The 15,944-nt window shown below is 39.3% G+C and overlaps 1 protein-coding gene and 1 long non-coding RNA gene across 2 annotated transcripts; both read left to right on the forward strand.

The window, feature by feature from the left end:
* The first annotated feature begins 357 nt into the window (after positions 1 to 357).
* LOC124195131 lies at positions 358 to 2,161 on the forward strand. The gene is made up of 3 exons (XR_006875142.1): positions 358 to 565; positions 721 to 845; positions 1,092 to 2,161. It is a non-coding gene; the product is annotated as an uncharacterized LOC124195131 (long non-coding RNA).
* Positions 2,162 to 7,494: 5,333 nt separating this feature from the next.
* On the forward strand, positions 7,495 to 11,563 carry LOC124195130 (aquaporin AQPAe.a-like). The gene is made up of 5 exons (XM_046589641.1): positions 7,495 to 8,260; positions 9,280 to 9,423; positions 9,669 to 9,878; positions 10,544 to 10,624; positions 11,215 to 11,563. Exons 1-5 carry the CDS (start codon positions 8,045 to 8,047, stop codon positions 11,380 to 11,382), a joined length of 819 nt encoding a protein of 272 aa, XP_046445597.1. The 5' UTR covers positions 7,495 to 8,044; the 3' UTR covers positions 11,383 to 11,563.
* Positions 11,564 to 15,944: the final 4,381 nt, after the last annotated feature.

Genomic DNA, 15,944 nt, shown 5'->3' on the forward strand with positions numbered 1-15,944 from the left:
ACTTATGAAACACTTTACTTTCAACACTATGTATTTATGAGCAAAAAAAAAAAGCTGTTATTTATGGCCACCTTTACTAGTGCGATTCCGTCACTGTGAGATGCACCCTTTTTCGCACTCAGACGCATTCATTGTATACTAATAGGAAGTCTGGTTAGAATTTAACAATTTGGCATTTTAGCAAATTTAGCTTTCTATCAATGACAAGGGAATAAGAATACAAGTGAGCGCTAGCGATTAAACCGCTTTTATCCTTTTTTGCGGTTTGGATTTAAAGGGGGGGGGGCGATTTAAATTCTAATCGATATCTTAATTTTTAAGTATTGCCAATTAGACGATTAGTGTGTTAGTGTCGTCTGCGTCTGCTTTCGTCTTCGTAAGTCGTAATAAGAGATACAAGTTTCGAAAAGGAGACTAATCGACATTATAAGATTTCAAAAAAAAAAACGGAACGATTACTTTTTTGGACGTGGATGCACAAAATAAAATAACAAAAATGTGGTCAACGTTATGTAAACTTTGTTGTCGCAGCTTTCCATGCTCTCCACTTCATGCTGTTTGGCAGGTAAATACTCAAAATAAAAATGGGGTGACTATAGGAGGTTAAATAGAAGAGTGAAACTTGTTCCAATTTTGTGAATTGTTACTTCCTGCTAGCATTATTTATCCCCTTGCATGTCAGTTTGTTTGCACTATAATGTAACATTTTCCTCTCTGCAGATTTGAGGCCTGAACCCAGCCATCGTAACAGCAAAGTTTTGCTTGTGCTGGACCTCCAGTCACATATGATTTGACTGATGAACTCCTGTCATCAGCAACAATCACAGTAGCCTATCATTGCTTAGGTAATAGTTTTCGTTACTTTTATTAACCTGCATGTGACCTGCCAGATTTTTTTTGAATGATGCAAAGTTCTGACTATACGAAAATGCAGTATATTTCATGGAAACCTTCAATTCACCTGTTTATTACTAGTTAGGGTATAGCCATGGTTTACATCAGCTGTCTTGTTTCCAACTTCTTGCTTTTTATTGTTTAAAGTGTAAATATTTTTACGTAAACTCATTGTTGAAATTTTTTTATTTAATTAGATAAACAGCACCCCATTTAATTGGAGAAACTTCCAGTGCCGACCGAGTTAAGGATCTCTTCAATTCCCCTTTCTATCTTTTTGTCCTCGTGTACACCCATGTGAATGTTGGTGTATTCACGAGGACTCCCTTTTACCTATCCCTGCTGGTAGATTCAACTTTTCAGCGGATGGATAAAGCACTTGTGAATGCCTGGCTGCATTTCCCAGGCTTCAAGGTAGGACAAATTCATTTCCATCTATCCTTTCTGACTATTGAGTGGCGTTTATTGTCAATTGTTGCGGAGAACGGAGTACGATTATTCCTGTGCCATGCAGTTGGCTGAAACTGTTTTCTCTGGCTGTTTTTGTTTTTCTCAGTCAGGGTTCATTTTAAAATAGCTCAATTGCAGATCAGGCCTGTTTTTGTACTTCGCAACTTTATCTGTTGGTAAACGATCAAATTGCGAAATTTGAATTTGAAACACTTGAATCAAAGTGAAACTTGAACAATTTTTTCCAGAATGAAAATTTTTTTTTTTTTTTATATTTTATTTTAAAATAAAGAAGAAAAACGAGAACATGTTAGCTATTTTGTAGTTGCTAATGCAGTGGCAACTGGTATTTGAGTGAGGGAAATGATTTCACCATGCTTATTTTCGCACGGTCATTTGCGCAATGGGGGTGACTTCTCGTAATGTAAAGTGGTAGTATGCTAGAGTGTTCAATCAAATTACAATTAGCGTGGACCCCATACCCGCCAGAGCACTATATCTTTATAGACGAGAAGGGCATCGAGGAGGAAGGACGTTATTTACGCCACGAGGAGTACAGCACTCGACACTCCATTCATCATACACTCCGGCGGACACGTCTCCGGTCGCGCTACACGTTTCATGTGGGTTTATATTTCTATAGGGCCTATATAGATGACTCTCAAAGATTATATGGGCTCTATACAGTAGTGGGAAGAAAGAGAGAAACATTAAATTCATTTTTCGTCTGAATGATGTTTTTCCTGCTTGTGCAATCAACGCTGGCCTATATAATATAGGAACGGGGGGGGGGGAAGAACTGAGGAAGCGGTCGATTCAAAGTCACTATTTGACATGATTTCTCTCGGCTTATCGTCAGAGCCACTCTCAATTAGGCTCTTCTGACAGTTGATGCTGCGCAGCATATTTTCAACGTTTCAAAAATGACAGTTGTTAATCATCAAGAATGACGACTATATTTTTTTTAAATTCGTCAGCCTATATCCCACATTGCAACGCTTTAAAATTAAATTGATTGAATTTTTTCTCTCATCGTGTGTTTAGTGTGATAACCTGTTGCCTATGGTTATACTTCAACGTCTATATATGCTGGCATGTACTATAAAACTGGAATGATAGGTTCTCTATAGTCAAGGACGTCCATCTAAATAACTGTCTGTCTAAGCTGAAAAAGGTGTTTAATAGTGTCTACCGGATAAACGAATTATAGAATCAAAACGACAAATTCGGTAAATCTAGGCAGAGCTAATAGGTCAAGGCTCAACAGATGAGGCAAACAGCGAAGGATAACACCGAGTCAACCAAGACCTCGATTTTCTTCTCTTAATTCTATTTCCACATTCCAGTCGCGATTTGTCCTCACGGCCGCATAACATTATTGCTATCAGCAGCTTCTGCTGGGCAAACCCGCGTATAATTTTATGTCTGCGGGATGCACCCTGTGGCTAAATTACGGATTCACCTTCTGACGTCCGAATCTATCCTAATACGCAAAGTGTTTTTGTATAAAAATCTAACGAGAAAAACCCGGCTTATCTTTATCTTTTACCGCTTATCAGAAAAACGGAATTTTTTTTTATTGCTGGCCAACAGTTGACGTTATTTTCAAAAAAACAAAAATGTGAACTCACATTTCTTGTTGTCGTGGATTTCGTCATGTAGCAGAAGCTTCCAGACTGTTTTTATATGCAAACTGGAAATAAGCGGTTCGCGAGTTCAGTATAAACAGATGTTGACGCCGATGGCAAGGGTGGAACATATAACCGGACCTCGAACGTGATGCAGAATAGCAACTGACGTCAACAACTTTGGCTATAGCCGTTCTTATAAAAACCTACAACAACAACAAAATCACACTAATGGTGTCACACCATTTTCTTTACCGGGGAAAAGAAAAGGTCCAAACGAAAATTGGAGAAAGCCAGAGAAAACTTTTCAGATGAGAACTGAACGTTTTAACTTGGCACGGGTAATACAATTTTGATGCGATCTTTGAACGGCAACCCAATTCCACAGGAATTTGGTTGTTTACTAAACTATATAACATATTGCGGCAGATATGATTTTTAAAGAGCTAGTCCGTCACTTCAAAGTTCTTATTGATACAGATGCACTAATAGAAGAAGCCCGAAGCCATTCTCTCTGCTGCCCAACAGGTCTATATGTAGATGCAAACGTCAATCAAACACTTTATTTGTCGGAGATCGACACGTCTCATACGACTTTTTATCAGTTGGATGTGCATTTTTCCTTTACGAAAAACAAATTAGAGCAGTAAGCGGCAGCTCTTTCACAAGCTGGTGTACATATTAGCTTTGAACACGTCGGGCATAGGTCAGTGACTTATAGGACATTGTATTTTAGATTTTAGATTTTTGTTTTTTGTTTTTTTAGTGCGTGAAAAAAATGTGAAAAAGTAGAGCAGATGCCACCTGTGATAACAGCTGATCGTGCGATTGATATCCACACTCTTTATTGGCTGCAGTAGAATATCTCTTAATAGAACAACAAATACAGAAATTAAATGTTAAAAGTCAGACAGAATAACTTTATTAAAAAATAAAAACATCTGACGAAAATCATGACTTTCTCTTTTTCGTTGGATTAACTGATGATACAAAAGTATTTGTTTCTGGATTTATTTGACGGATTTGATCTAGTCTTACAAGACAAGAGTCTACAGAGTGGATTAAATACAGCTGTCAATGATGAGTATAAAAATTTATGGAAAATCCCAAATGCAAACAGATAACTGAAAAATGCACGGCTGCCCGCAAAACATGTCAATAATCTCGTTAGACGAAAGCTTTTGATCGAAAACTTTAATACATACAATAACAGAACATTCGAGTAGAGTAAAAAACAATGTATCCATTTTCTTTAAATTATTATTTAGGTACCGTAGAGTGTTTTGTACTTCACCTAGATACGAAAACATAACATGCCACGGGCTTATATTTGTCTGCTGTAAACATAGAGACCATTCGAATTCAAATTAACATTCACCTTAGCCTTGGTTTCCCGAAGTTGCAGAGCTCTATATCTAATTCATTTTCAATTACACAACTTGTAAATTGGTTTCTCGGGTTTATTGGCTCCGCCGAGATTGTCCCACTCTTGCTAATTTCCTATATCGTGATCGTGATTGCGTTTTATTTATCCGCCGTTCTATTTTCAAAAGTTCTCATTTCAATTTGTGCATAGCCAAGATAACCTTTGAGCCTAAACTTAAGAGCTCACCGAAATGATAACGCCAAACCCAGCCAAACATAACAGAAAAAAAAACAGCTTTCGTCGACTGTCACTGGGGACGCTCGGTGATGACGAGATATTTCAAATCAGATTAAAACCCCAGCATAAACGACCCATCACAAAAAGTCAAGAATCCGTTTCATTGTCGCCGTGTAACCTCTCCCTGATAACGGCATCGATGGCGAGATTACGAAAACGGTCGATGGTGATGTGGGGTGCCATAAATGGGCCAACTGGCCAATAACAACTGATAAAGATATTTGAACGCAATTTTTTTTTGTTTCGTTCTGAATATGTCTGTGTGACATTGGCCGCTTATCGCTTTTTCTTTTTAACTTTAATTACCGGCGAATGAATCAATAGTGTTGATCTAGAAAACTAAATGAAAATTGACATAAGAAAAATGGAATTTTAATTCTCAAAGATGTTATCAGAATTTAAATGAAAGGTGTTGCCTGTCTATCACACACACACAAAAAAAATAATTAATTGGATTTATTATATGAGAACTTGTTTGTGCCGTGTTGATTTTAAAGTAAAGATACAGCCAAAATCTAGTCTGGTCGCTTATATATTTGGTCGATTGTTTTTTTGGCTGGCGGTCGCAAACACGGCGAGTCGTGTTTTTCAAGGAGAAAGTTCGTTCGTTCCCAACCTTTTTCTATTATGTGATTAGCATTTTTTTTTTTACGTTCGGGAGATAGTATAGTATTATACGCCAACGCGCTTGTCTTCTGTGTGTCGTTTTGCCGGCTTGAAAATGGATAGCGTCAGCAGCGCGTACTTCCCTGATATGGAGTTGTTATTGTTGCGCTTTTTAGGAGAGAGAGGGGAGATTGTTTTTACTTTTATTTTTCTTTTCTTTTTTAAAATCTACTCTACGGGATTCTCAGCTGGGAGATATGTCTCGGCCCAGTGTCGACCGCGCATTATTCAATAAATGTAATCAAATAGTTGAACGAGACTCAAACGGGAAGACTTCAATTGGTGCTGCTGCTGCTGCGGCATTTTCTCTTTTATCTCGTTTGCTTTTCGTCGCTCGTCGCTCATTAACGAAACCACTCGAGAACCATTAGGAAACGACTGACTCTGTTTATAGTAGGATCCAAATGTTTTCGACGTTGTCTTTAATAAGTTGCTGCTGCCATCTGAAAGTGACCCTATTTAGTTATAGGACATGGTATATTCGAAATACTTTGGTCCAAAACACAGTCTGTCTTCATCATTGGCCACTCGAGGAGAGTTATAAAGTAGCTCTATATTATTATTATCCACTCGTGGTCTATATTTCAATATTACATTTTCCTTATTTATTCCCCCCCTATACACACAGCAGAAGTATTAGACCGACATGTGTTGTAACATTAATTGAGCTTTGAGCTCCGCCTTATCTGTCCATGCAGTCAACACGAGATGTTTTTCTCATTTTCTTCTTTCTTTGCGGTTTAAATTAATATTAGTTAGTACACTAAAGCTCCCCCCAAAGCTTTTTATTATCTTTATTTCTGACATTCTTATACTGAATGAACATTGTGTGTTATCGCCGGGTTACAAAAATGTATACATTTATAAACCTGATAAAAATTAATTGATTTCACCAGTATTATAAGCTGAAAGTCAAGCACATGCGTGAAATGAAGGTCGACCAAATTCATTATTTCTACTACTGCTGTTGGCGCACAGCAGACGATCGAATGTTTTCTTTAGTTTCCTTCTGTGTGCTGTTTATTATTACGCAAATGTACCTACTGCGCTGGTCCCTATACCTTCGGCTATGTACGTCCTTAAGAAGACAAGCCAAAAAAAAACGAAAAAGGCATGACAGCAAAAGGCGTGTGATTCGTGCTCCAGGGCAACGGGGAATTTTTCTTTTCTTCTAAGATCGTACGAAAATAAAATGTTACAATAATATACGCGCGCTATAGCTTATATACACGAGAGTAGATGACCGAGAAGGAGGGGAAGGCTATTTATTATGATGGGTGCGGTCATTGGCACACGTTTTTCCTTCCGAAAGAAAATAAAAACCCGGCGCCACTGAAATTAAAATGGAAATGATAATAATTCATTGGTAGATATTGTGTCGGTATTGAAAAACGGACGACGATTTTTCAATGGTCAAATATCATTAAATAATAATATAATAAAAAAAAGATTCCGTGTGTATTTTAGACATTTCATTCATATTGCGGATGGTCTTTTATACATTTGTATCAGTGCCGTTATAAAAAAGACTTGTAATTTTGTATCGCCGCGAAAAAATGCCAACCGGAAGTTGAATGGCACCGAACTGCGAAATGGAGTATGGCCGGACAGTGCGGTGCAATATAATAGCCGGTATGAATCGGTATACTAAATCAAACATTCTTTCAAAATAAAATAACAACAACCAAAAGAAATAAAAAGAAAGGCAAAAATGGTGAAAAAATATAAACCGAGACCATTGCACCGCACTGCTCTCGAAATCCCTAGAAAACGGTCACAACCAGTGCAGACTGCCTGTAGCTCGAATATCAGTATAGGCCGTTGGATTATTTCTCTATCGTCTGACACAGCAGCATTTCTCGCCAACCCTTTCGGGTCGAAAGATCTTGTGATTCCGTGACGTCTAAGTGTTTTTCCGATCATCTTATTAAGTGTCGTCATAATATTATAGACATCTAGACTCACGATCACGTCCCATTGCCGACGCAATCCACCAGAAAACCCTCTCGTCGCTGGTAGGATGGCGACATCATTTGTGTGAGTTAATCTCATTGCCAATTCGTGGAAGGCCAGCAGCAGCATATACTGGCTATCTTTTTCTATACTATATGCGACCAGAACGCGCGTTCGTGATCGCCAGACAAAAGCTGTTTTAAGCCAACAAAACATCAGAAAAACACCTTGGCTCAGTCGACAGCGTTGCGTCATAGAGTGTGTGTGGTGCCACTCGGCATAGGCCTTTTTGAGACTGGGCTATGCGCGTTCGGTGTGTGTGTGTGTAAGAGGGGAGGGCCAATAGTTTGAAGAGGAGGAAAGCCCTTGCAGGCAATGCGATAAAGGGGCCGGGACTGTGCTACTGCTGGCTGGCCGGGATATATATACAGCCCCCACTCAATTCGCCTTTTCATCAGGTGGATTCCCTGTTATCTGGCCAGTGTGAGTCGAGGCAGCCAAGCGAGCGGTGCTATACATCCAGCACACACAAGACAATCTCCCAGTTTCCAATTGAATTTCTTGTGAATAATCGACAAAAAGAAACAAGTCCCTGTGCTCTCTCTCTACTCTTTGTATTGCAAAGGGTGCAGCAGCTATATATCCACGGGTCTTTGCTCCCGTTGTTTTTCATCTTTTTCTCGGCCGTGAGCACCAGAGCGAAACTCCCGAGAGTCGCTTTGCTGTGCCCAGTAACTCTTCTCCACCGCCCAGGTCGTCCAACCAATCCTTTACGAAAATTGGTCGTTTCATGGAATTTTGGGCGAGAATGCGCAACGTATTCGGCTGCGATGAGCTCAACAAGAACCGCGACATCTGGCGCATGCTCATGGCCGAATTCGTCGGCCCGCTCTTTCTCGTCCTCATCGGCTGCGCTTCCTGCGTCGAGGGATGGAACGACCAGTACTCGCCGCACATTGTCCAGGTCGCCCTCTCCTTCGGCGTCACCATCGCAACAATGGCCCAGGTAAATTAGCCATCAGCTAAAACTACCGAAATCTATAGTCCTTTTATTATTATACCCTCCTGGGAGAAATCGACTCTCGGTCGTACCTCGGTTGGTTATTATCACAGCGGGCATTGCGCAAAGGGCCTCAAGTCCTACATGAATGTCGTCACCAACGGTGTGTGTGTATTATATACCTGCGGCCGTTTTTGGTGGCCAAAAAATACGAATCCTTATCGTTCGAAACGAACAAGGAACTTCCTGTTGTCGTTGACCAACAACAACTGATGTATACCCCCCAAAAAAAGTTGCTTTTGAATGCCAAGCTTATGGAAATGGCCGAAATTCTACATCAATTGTGCGTTTCACAAGATGTTTTGAATGGCGTAACTACTTTTAAGTTGACAACTATGGCCTATAGACCTGTGATCACGAGGGAATTTGAGATCTGATGACCTTCGTGAATTGGCTTTTGAATTTCCCGCTGCCAAGTTGGATGAGCGTAACAACTTGGCTGCTGCGATATAGCCGTGATGCTTCTGGCGCTAATTTTCCTTTTTGTTTTTGTATTGGAAATGGTAAAAAACAAAACCAAACAAAACAAAGAGAATAGAGCGTAATAAAAGGTGATTACCTTGAACGAGAGAAAGGCTATACAACATGAAAAAGTCAAGGAGCGACATTTCACCGCAGTTTGGACTTAATTTCGATTTTAACTGCACTATAGACAAACTAATACGACTAACGAATTTTATGGTTTATTGTGATTTGAATTTGGGGTATAGGTCTTGTAACAATGCCTGTAGGGCCTATATATTCTAATGCGGGTTAGACCGAAGTCTAATCACATGCGGAAATCACGTTTTCGTTTAACAGTTATGTAATTATCTCTTGAGGCTATACGACTCAGTGTTATATTCTCGGTACTTATTAATAATTACCATAAGGTCATAGCTAACGTATGTATGTACCGTGTAAACAGGGCTCTCTCATCCGATCTGATTTAATCTTGATTTTATAAATCTTTCAACTCCAAAAAGGCCTTGGGACATGTGAGCGGAGGCCATTTCAACCCGGCCGTGACGGTGGCCTGTCTCGTGACCGGCAAAATCTCCATCGTCAAGTCCATCTTCTACATCGTTGCCCAGTGCCTGGGCGCCATATGTGGAGCTGCTCTTCTCCAGGTATATAATACAACAACAACAACAACAATTGATCAATTCAACATTGTCTGAACAATGCGGCTGTTATTACATCAGCACGAGAGAGGCTTGCGGGAATGACGCGTGTTTGACCTCATCACGTATAGAATCTCAGCTGCATTGACTTTGGTTAAATGTAGTCGAGATGATTACGTTTCACTTTCTATTCAAATTCAAATCTTTAATAATATCAAATTCTAATATCCTTTTTTCTTTCTATATAACAGGCTCTGACGCCGAGCGATTTCCACAATACGTTGGGCGTGACGGAGATCCACAAAGCCCTGACCCCGACGCAGGGCTTTGGCGTCGAGTTCTTCTCGACGTTCACGCTGGTCCTGGTCGTCTTTGGCGTCTGCGACGAGAACCGCAAAGACGTCAAAGGATCGGCCCCGTTGGCCATCGGCCTCTGCATCGCCACCGCCATTTTGGCCACCGTAAGTCATCCGTCGACTCTATTACACTAATGCTCATACCTAATTTTGGTTTCTCATCTTCTCCGTCAATGTTTATATTCCCGTGCTGGAATTGAATGTCGTTTTTTCTTTCTTGTTGGGTTGTATACATTAACGAACGGGAAGCACTCGACTGTGTGCTGGCGGCCGACGTATTCAATTTCACGCACCATGTAGGAGCGCTGTACATGCTCAGTCAATATAATACCGATTGTATAAATACGGTCGACTGCTGGTGTGTGTACGTAATTGGGGTCAAGTGCTGCTCGTCCTCGTTGCTCAATTGGTTGACGGCCTCGACCGACGTTCAATTGTTCATTCTTGAATATCCGGACCCACCAAGCTAGACTCTACCCGCATCTTTCTAATCAAAAAGAAAACCCAAATATATACTTGGTGTGTGTACAATCTAAAAAAAAAAAGTGAAAGTTAACTGCCGATGCGGATCAGAAACTCTCGGCAGCAGCAAACAGAGTTCCGGTTACAATGAAATTTCTTGTCGACTGTTGTGTGACGTGACTGTGCATTATTATTTCTTGCTGGCGGTTGAAGTGTCCTTTTGTATTATTATTTGTTATTCGTTATTTCTTGGAAAGTGTATACAGCTAATAAATTTCATACAATTTTATATATTCCAAAAAATTTAGGGTAATTACACTGGTGGTAGCTTGAATCCAGCCCGCTCCCTAGGACCGGCAGTCATCAGCAACAAGTGGGCTTATCACTGGGTGAGTTAATTATAATTTCGTCGATTATTTTCAAACAACAACTGAGCTGTAATGTGTCGGTGGATATTCATTTGTTGAGCTTTATCACACCATCAATACTTGTCACGTATATAATAGTGTCCAAGTGTCAATCATTCCGAAAAAAGAGCATCACATGTATAGGCTAAGATATTATACAGGAGCGAATAATATTACAAGTCGGTTTATAATGACACCAGTGCAATCGGCATCACGTTTCCCACGCGTGCCTTCAGTTTCCTTCCGTCAGCTGCTGCTGTGCGCTTTCTTCTTCCACGATTTTTCAAATTCAAATGAATCTCCGTGAAAAACAACACTTCGGTGATGGTGCCGATATTCCATAGCCGGACCACGATCGAATGACGTGAGCTGCAACCTTGGCGACGCTGCCCAAACAATCTCGATTATTCATGGAATAACGGAGCTAGAAGCTAGATGTATACAGCGAATCCCGATTCGATCGTCACGATTCAATTAGACCGACATACTTTGTCTATCAAATGTTAATGCGTTCTATGTATAATTATCGTCACATGTCTTATAAATATTGCTTGATTCTTTCTTAATCAAAGGTCTACTGGGCGGGACCGATCGTCGGTGGCGTAGTGGCAGCACTCACCTACCAGAAGGCCTTCAAGGCCCGTTCGCCCGAAGAGGAAGTCGAGCTGGAATCCTACCAGTACCGAGTCGCCAACTCGAAAGAGAGTGAGATTATCGCCGACCGAACGACCACCATCTAATAAGAATTAAAGATGGAAAAACAACCGTATTATCATATCATCCCGAATTCTTTTTTTTATAATTTTTCTGTCCTGTGTTGGCGGATGAATTTCGAACCATTCTGTTGAAACTGAATCAAAGCACAATTTCCTGGCTAAATCCGCATTCATTCACGAATAATAATATAACTTTCTTCGGTTATTATTATGTCACTACATCTTTTATTTTCCAATTTTTCGTATTCTTGTATTCCGTCTTACATTCTTGTGCTTGTTTTTTTTTTAAATCGGTTTTTTTTTAGACTCTTTATAACTTATGTTTGCATTTCTATATTATTTCCACTCTGTAATTTTATTTTGAGTTTTTTCGGCGCACGAATTTCAAATTCCGAATCATTTGAAATTCGAATTTTACATTTTTGGTTTGTTTTTTAGACTTTTTTTTTAGCCATAGGCATGTAGAATTCGTTTCGAGTGTTATTTGGTTTCCAAACATAACAGCGACCGCGTGCTGTTGATCGTCTCCAGAGCAGCAGAGAGTTTTCACATTGAATTCTGAATTCATATCTTCTATTTCCCTATACGGATTTCCTATATAAGGCCAGGGGAACTCGATGATGACCCAAAGTCATCATCCATCTTCCATTCATACCTTTTGATTCTTTATACCACCATCTCTACATTTTTCATTTCTTCAGAAATTTTTTGGGTTCGTAAACTTTGGTACAAACAAAAAACAAGCCAACATTTTGTGACCTAAATCCTACTCTAATAGCGACGATTTGTATTTAACTGGTTCAAGAGTTATAGTGTCGGATCTCACGCGACGACTCTCGACAAACAACAGTTGGTCTAATCATTTTGTTTCGGATGTGGAATCGAAAGGAACTGTGTAAAGGCAATGGCAACATGTGTGCAATACTCTTCAATCATCAGTTATATTCGTCACCGTTGCGTTATATCTTATTGTGTGTGTCTAATAAGATCCATTTCCCACACACGTACGTCTTGGGTTTTACCATTTTCTTATCTATCTCCGATCGAAACGTTTAGACTTTCGTCACTTTTTTGGTTTTTACGTATTGGAATTGAATTTGTCGTCTTGTCTCGACTTGTCCTTTAATTCCCATCTCCCGGTCTTATTCACGTACCAGCTACTCTACTCTGTTTAATGATTTCATCACGATATAGACAAACCGCATCTGATAAGAGAAAAGGGGCTCTCCTTTCTTTCAATCCTATTAATCGATTTCTCATCCTTTTTTGAGTTGAATTTCTTTGGGCTCTTTTTGTTTCTGCTGTTCCCACCTGTCCTTTAAAAAAAGATCGGAATACTGAAGGGTATATGTAGTAAACTATACACTAAACTGCTTGCGTGAAAACCTCATTTCTTTCGATTTAATTTTTACGCTCTGGAGACGATCCGCGTCCTGTTGTATTTGTTTATGTTTTTGTGTTTGCTGTTTATGATTTTGTTTCGTTATTATTCTGTTTGGTTTTAATTTTTTTTTCCCCCCTACGTACTATGGAAATCACAAGTGAACTTTATTTGGGTGACATTTGTTTTTGTGAATGTTCTGTGTTCCAGTTGTTTTGAAAATTTTGTTTTCCTTGTTTGGTGTATAACTTTTAACATTCACTGCGCGTGTGCGGGGGTTGCGTGATGCCATTCTGTGACGCAACAAAGCTTTATCATACGATATAACGTACACACTATACAGCCTGTGTGTGTATAGGCTTCAAGGGCCCAAATGCAGCTGAGACCATACATTTTTTTTGTAAATTATTTTTCCTTTTCTCTTTTGAATTATTTGGTTGATGACATATTAAAATACATCACAATCGCTCTGCTGGTTCCAAAAAAGCTTGTTGCCCATGACAGTGAATTTTTCCTCCCCGGCTCTTGCATTCAGCACGCCCAAAATTAAGAAAAATAAAATAAAAAGTTGAACAAGTCAAAAGAAATTGTCAGAAAGGAACAGGATATACGAATAGATAAGGTGACCCCCCACTGCGCGAAACGCACCTGCACACGGTTCTCGTTACGATCGACTGTTTCCCGCTTAGGGAGTTCTTCGCACTCTGCTGCTGCTGTTTTTCATCGGCATCAACTGGTCGCCTGTGAGGCTTTTTATTTAACTATTGTCTATTGGTTAGTTATACTTTTTTTCTTGGCAGCTGTTTCTCAGCGCCAAATCGGGTCACTTGTTTTCCAGGACACGAGAAATAATGGACATCAGTTCCTACATGGGTATAACTTCATTAAAAAACATTATTCCATCAACATAATAACCTTACTAAAGACAATCAAACAGTCCAAAATGCAGTTCAAAAAATTATTACACCATTTTATTTCCTCTGAATTTATCAAGGAAAACTATTCGTCCCGAAGTGTTGTGGGATATTCTATTGCGTCTGGATAGGCCGCCTACGTTAAATTATATCTTTCCGCTTGCTCTTGACCTCCTTCGTAGATATTTTACCGAATGAGAATGACGACAAAAGAAAAAGAAGGGAAAATGTAAGTTTTAGGTCGCGTCTAAATAGGTTGACCATAATAATAATGGCAGCAGCAGCAGCAGCACGGACGGTGGCGTGATATAATAATCATACTCAAATGCACGCCATTAATCATCAGGCCCATATTTAGTAGAGATAATACATAGGAAGGTCCGCTAGCGGGTCGTAAATACCAACCCGTGATGGATCGGCTGAAAATCACGACAAATGAACCTGTGGGAACGCGCGGGAAAATGACGACGGGAAAACCTGTTTACAGGTCCTACTTCACAGATAACAAACAGGTGAGTACTAGTTATCTTCAATCCCGAAACCCACCTTTACTATCTCCAAAGTCCAAACAATGACATCTTCCGAGTTGAATAGAAACCTTTTATGACGTTGCATAAGTTTCTTTTATTTAAAAATCTAATAAGAAAAGAACTTTTTTTTTTTAATTTGAAGAACACAGCGATTACACAAAAGGAATATTGATGGTTTTGTATAGTTGTAGAGTCATGGAGTTGTATTCTCTGTGGTCAGTTCGGCAACCTTTGGTTTATGGCTGTAGGGGAGTTTTATTGTGTAAGGAACTGCTGATTTCGGCATGCCAACTGCGGGAGCATGCACGGTTTATTAGATATTGCAGATTATGCTCCGTCACGATTTGGGGTTCAGTTCGTCGAAATGGTCAAAGTCCAATTTTCTTTCGTGACGTTAAATGCTGGCGACTCCGTATAGGCCGAAGCAACATCACTAATCATTAAAGTTGAGCCTTCGAAAAAACATTTTTCTTCATTTCATTATTTTATTTTTATTCGCTGATAAAAAAATATTTATTGTTACGCCCATTTTATTGAGAGTAGTTTGCCTAACAAAAAAAAATTTATTTTTTATTTTTTATAATACAATTCTTGGAATAATGCCCGGATATGTGCCGCTATACTGTGAACGATCAACGATTCGATTAAGAGATGGCGCGGTTCACGCGGTATTATAGCTATATATACATACAATACTATAGCGCAGCATATCTTATAGTAAAATTAATTCGATTCAAGCGTGATATCTTATTCAAAATATTGTTACATCGCAAGAGAGGGAAACATAAGGTTTTGCGTTACATAGACGAATTAACAAATGAACGCCTCTGCCGAATTAAATTTGAATGATGCCAAACATTTGTTTTTCTCTCCTTTGTGGAAGCTGCGTGTTCTTTGGCAATGTATAAATAATAATGCAATCGGTGTAAGGCTGCAAGATGTACGGGCAATGTATATACACAAGTCTGTATAAGGGAAACGCGTTGTTGCTGAAAGCGTAGACGAACATATTCATAATTAAATATATTCGTGCGTGAGGATCGGCCAGCAGGCGAATGAATCATTCAGTCACAGGGTCGCACATTCAACAGCACAGCCTATCGATCTATGAGTCATTTCAAACGCCTATATCGCCGTGCCCATATCTATATGATATCCAAATATTTACAACATCATAAGGTGACTGACAGGTTTCAAAAAGTATAGGCACAGCAATTCAAAAATATTAGGTTCCTTCCGGATTATCTATAAATAGAATATCTTTAAATATAATAAAGGGTATAGCTATACACACGGAAATATAAAAGGGCGCTAAATATTCTTCCTTTGAAATTAAATGAATAAACTTGTTGATTTCTGTCGTTATCATTATTATTCTTTGAGTGCTTTTGCTTGCTGATTGTTTCACAGTATTTTCCTTTTCTTACATTCAATGTCACATCCTTATTCACAAAGGACCCTCATTTATATTACTATAACCTCCAACAAAAAGTTGATAGGGTGCGTTATTGACTTTCCTTTTTCAACATGTGTGTGAACCGTTATTGATACAAGGAAACCGCTATACGACACGTGCCGGGATAAGAAATTTCCTGCTGTTACTAGTATATAGATAATAGAAATGTGTGTTATCTTTTTCCGTGTAATATGCTGCGTTCTGTTGTTAACATAGCAGTTTGTTTAAACGTCATCCTTTAATGGGTGAATTGTGATCACTTTTTATTTTCAATCGACGCCTATTCTGAATTTTATTTCAGTATT

The sequence above is a fragment of the Daphnia pulex genome, chromosome 5 (genome assembly GCF_021134715.1).
Source record: "Daphnia pulex isolate KAP4 chromosome 5, ASM2113471v1".
NCBI lineage: Eukaryota > Metazoa > Arthropoda > Branchiopoda > Diplostraca > Daphniidae > Daphnia > Daphnia pulex.

Bases quoted from the DNA above. Each gene is read 5' to 3' on its own strand.
- LOC124195130 (XM_046589641.1), top strand. From the start codon at position 8,045: ATGGAATTTTGGGCGAGAATGCGCAACGTATTCGGCTGCGATGAGCTC. The intron at 9,879-10,543 runs GTAAGTCATCCG...CAAAAAATTTAG, and splicing joins CCACCGCCATTTTGGCCACC to GGTAATTACACTGGTGGTAG. The intron at 10,625-11,214 runs GTGAGTTAATTA...TCTTAATCAAAG, and splicing joins ACAAGTGGGCTTATCACTGG to GTCTACTGGGCGGGACCGAT.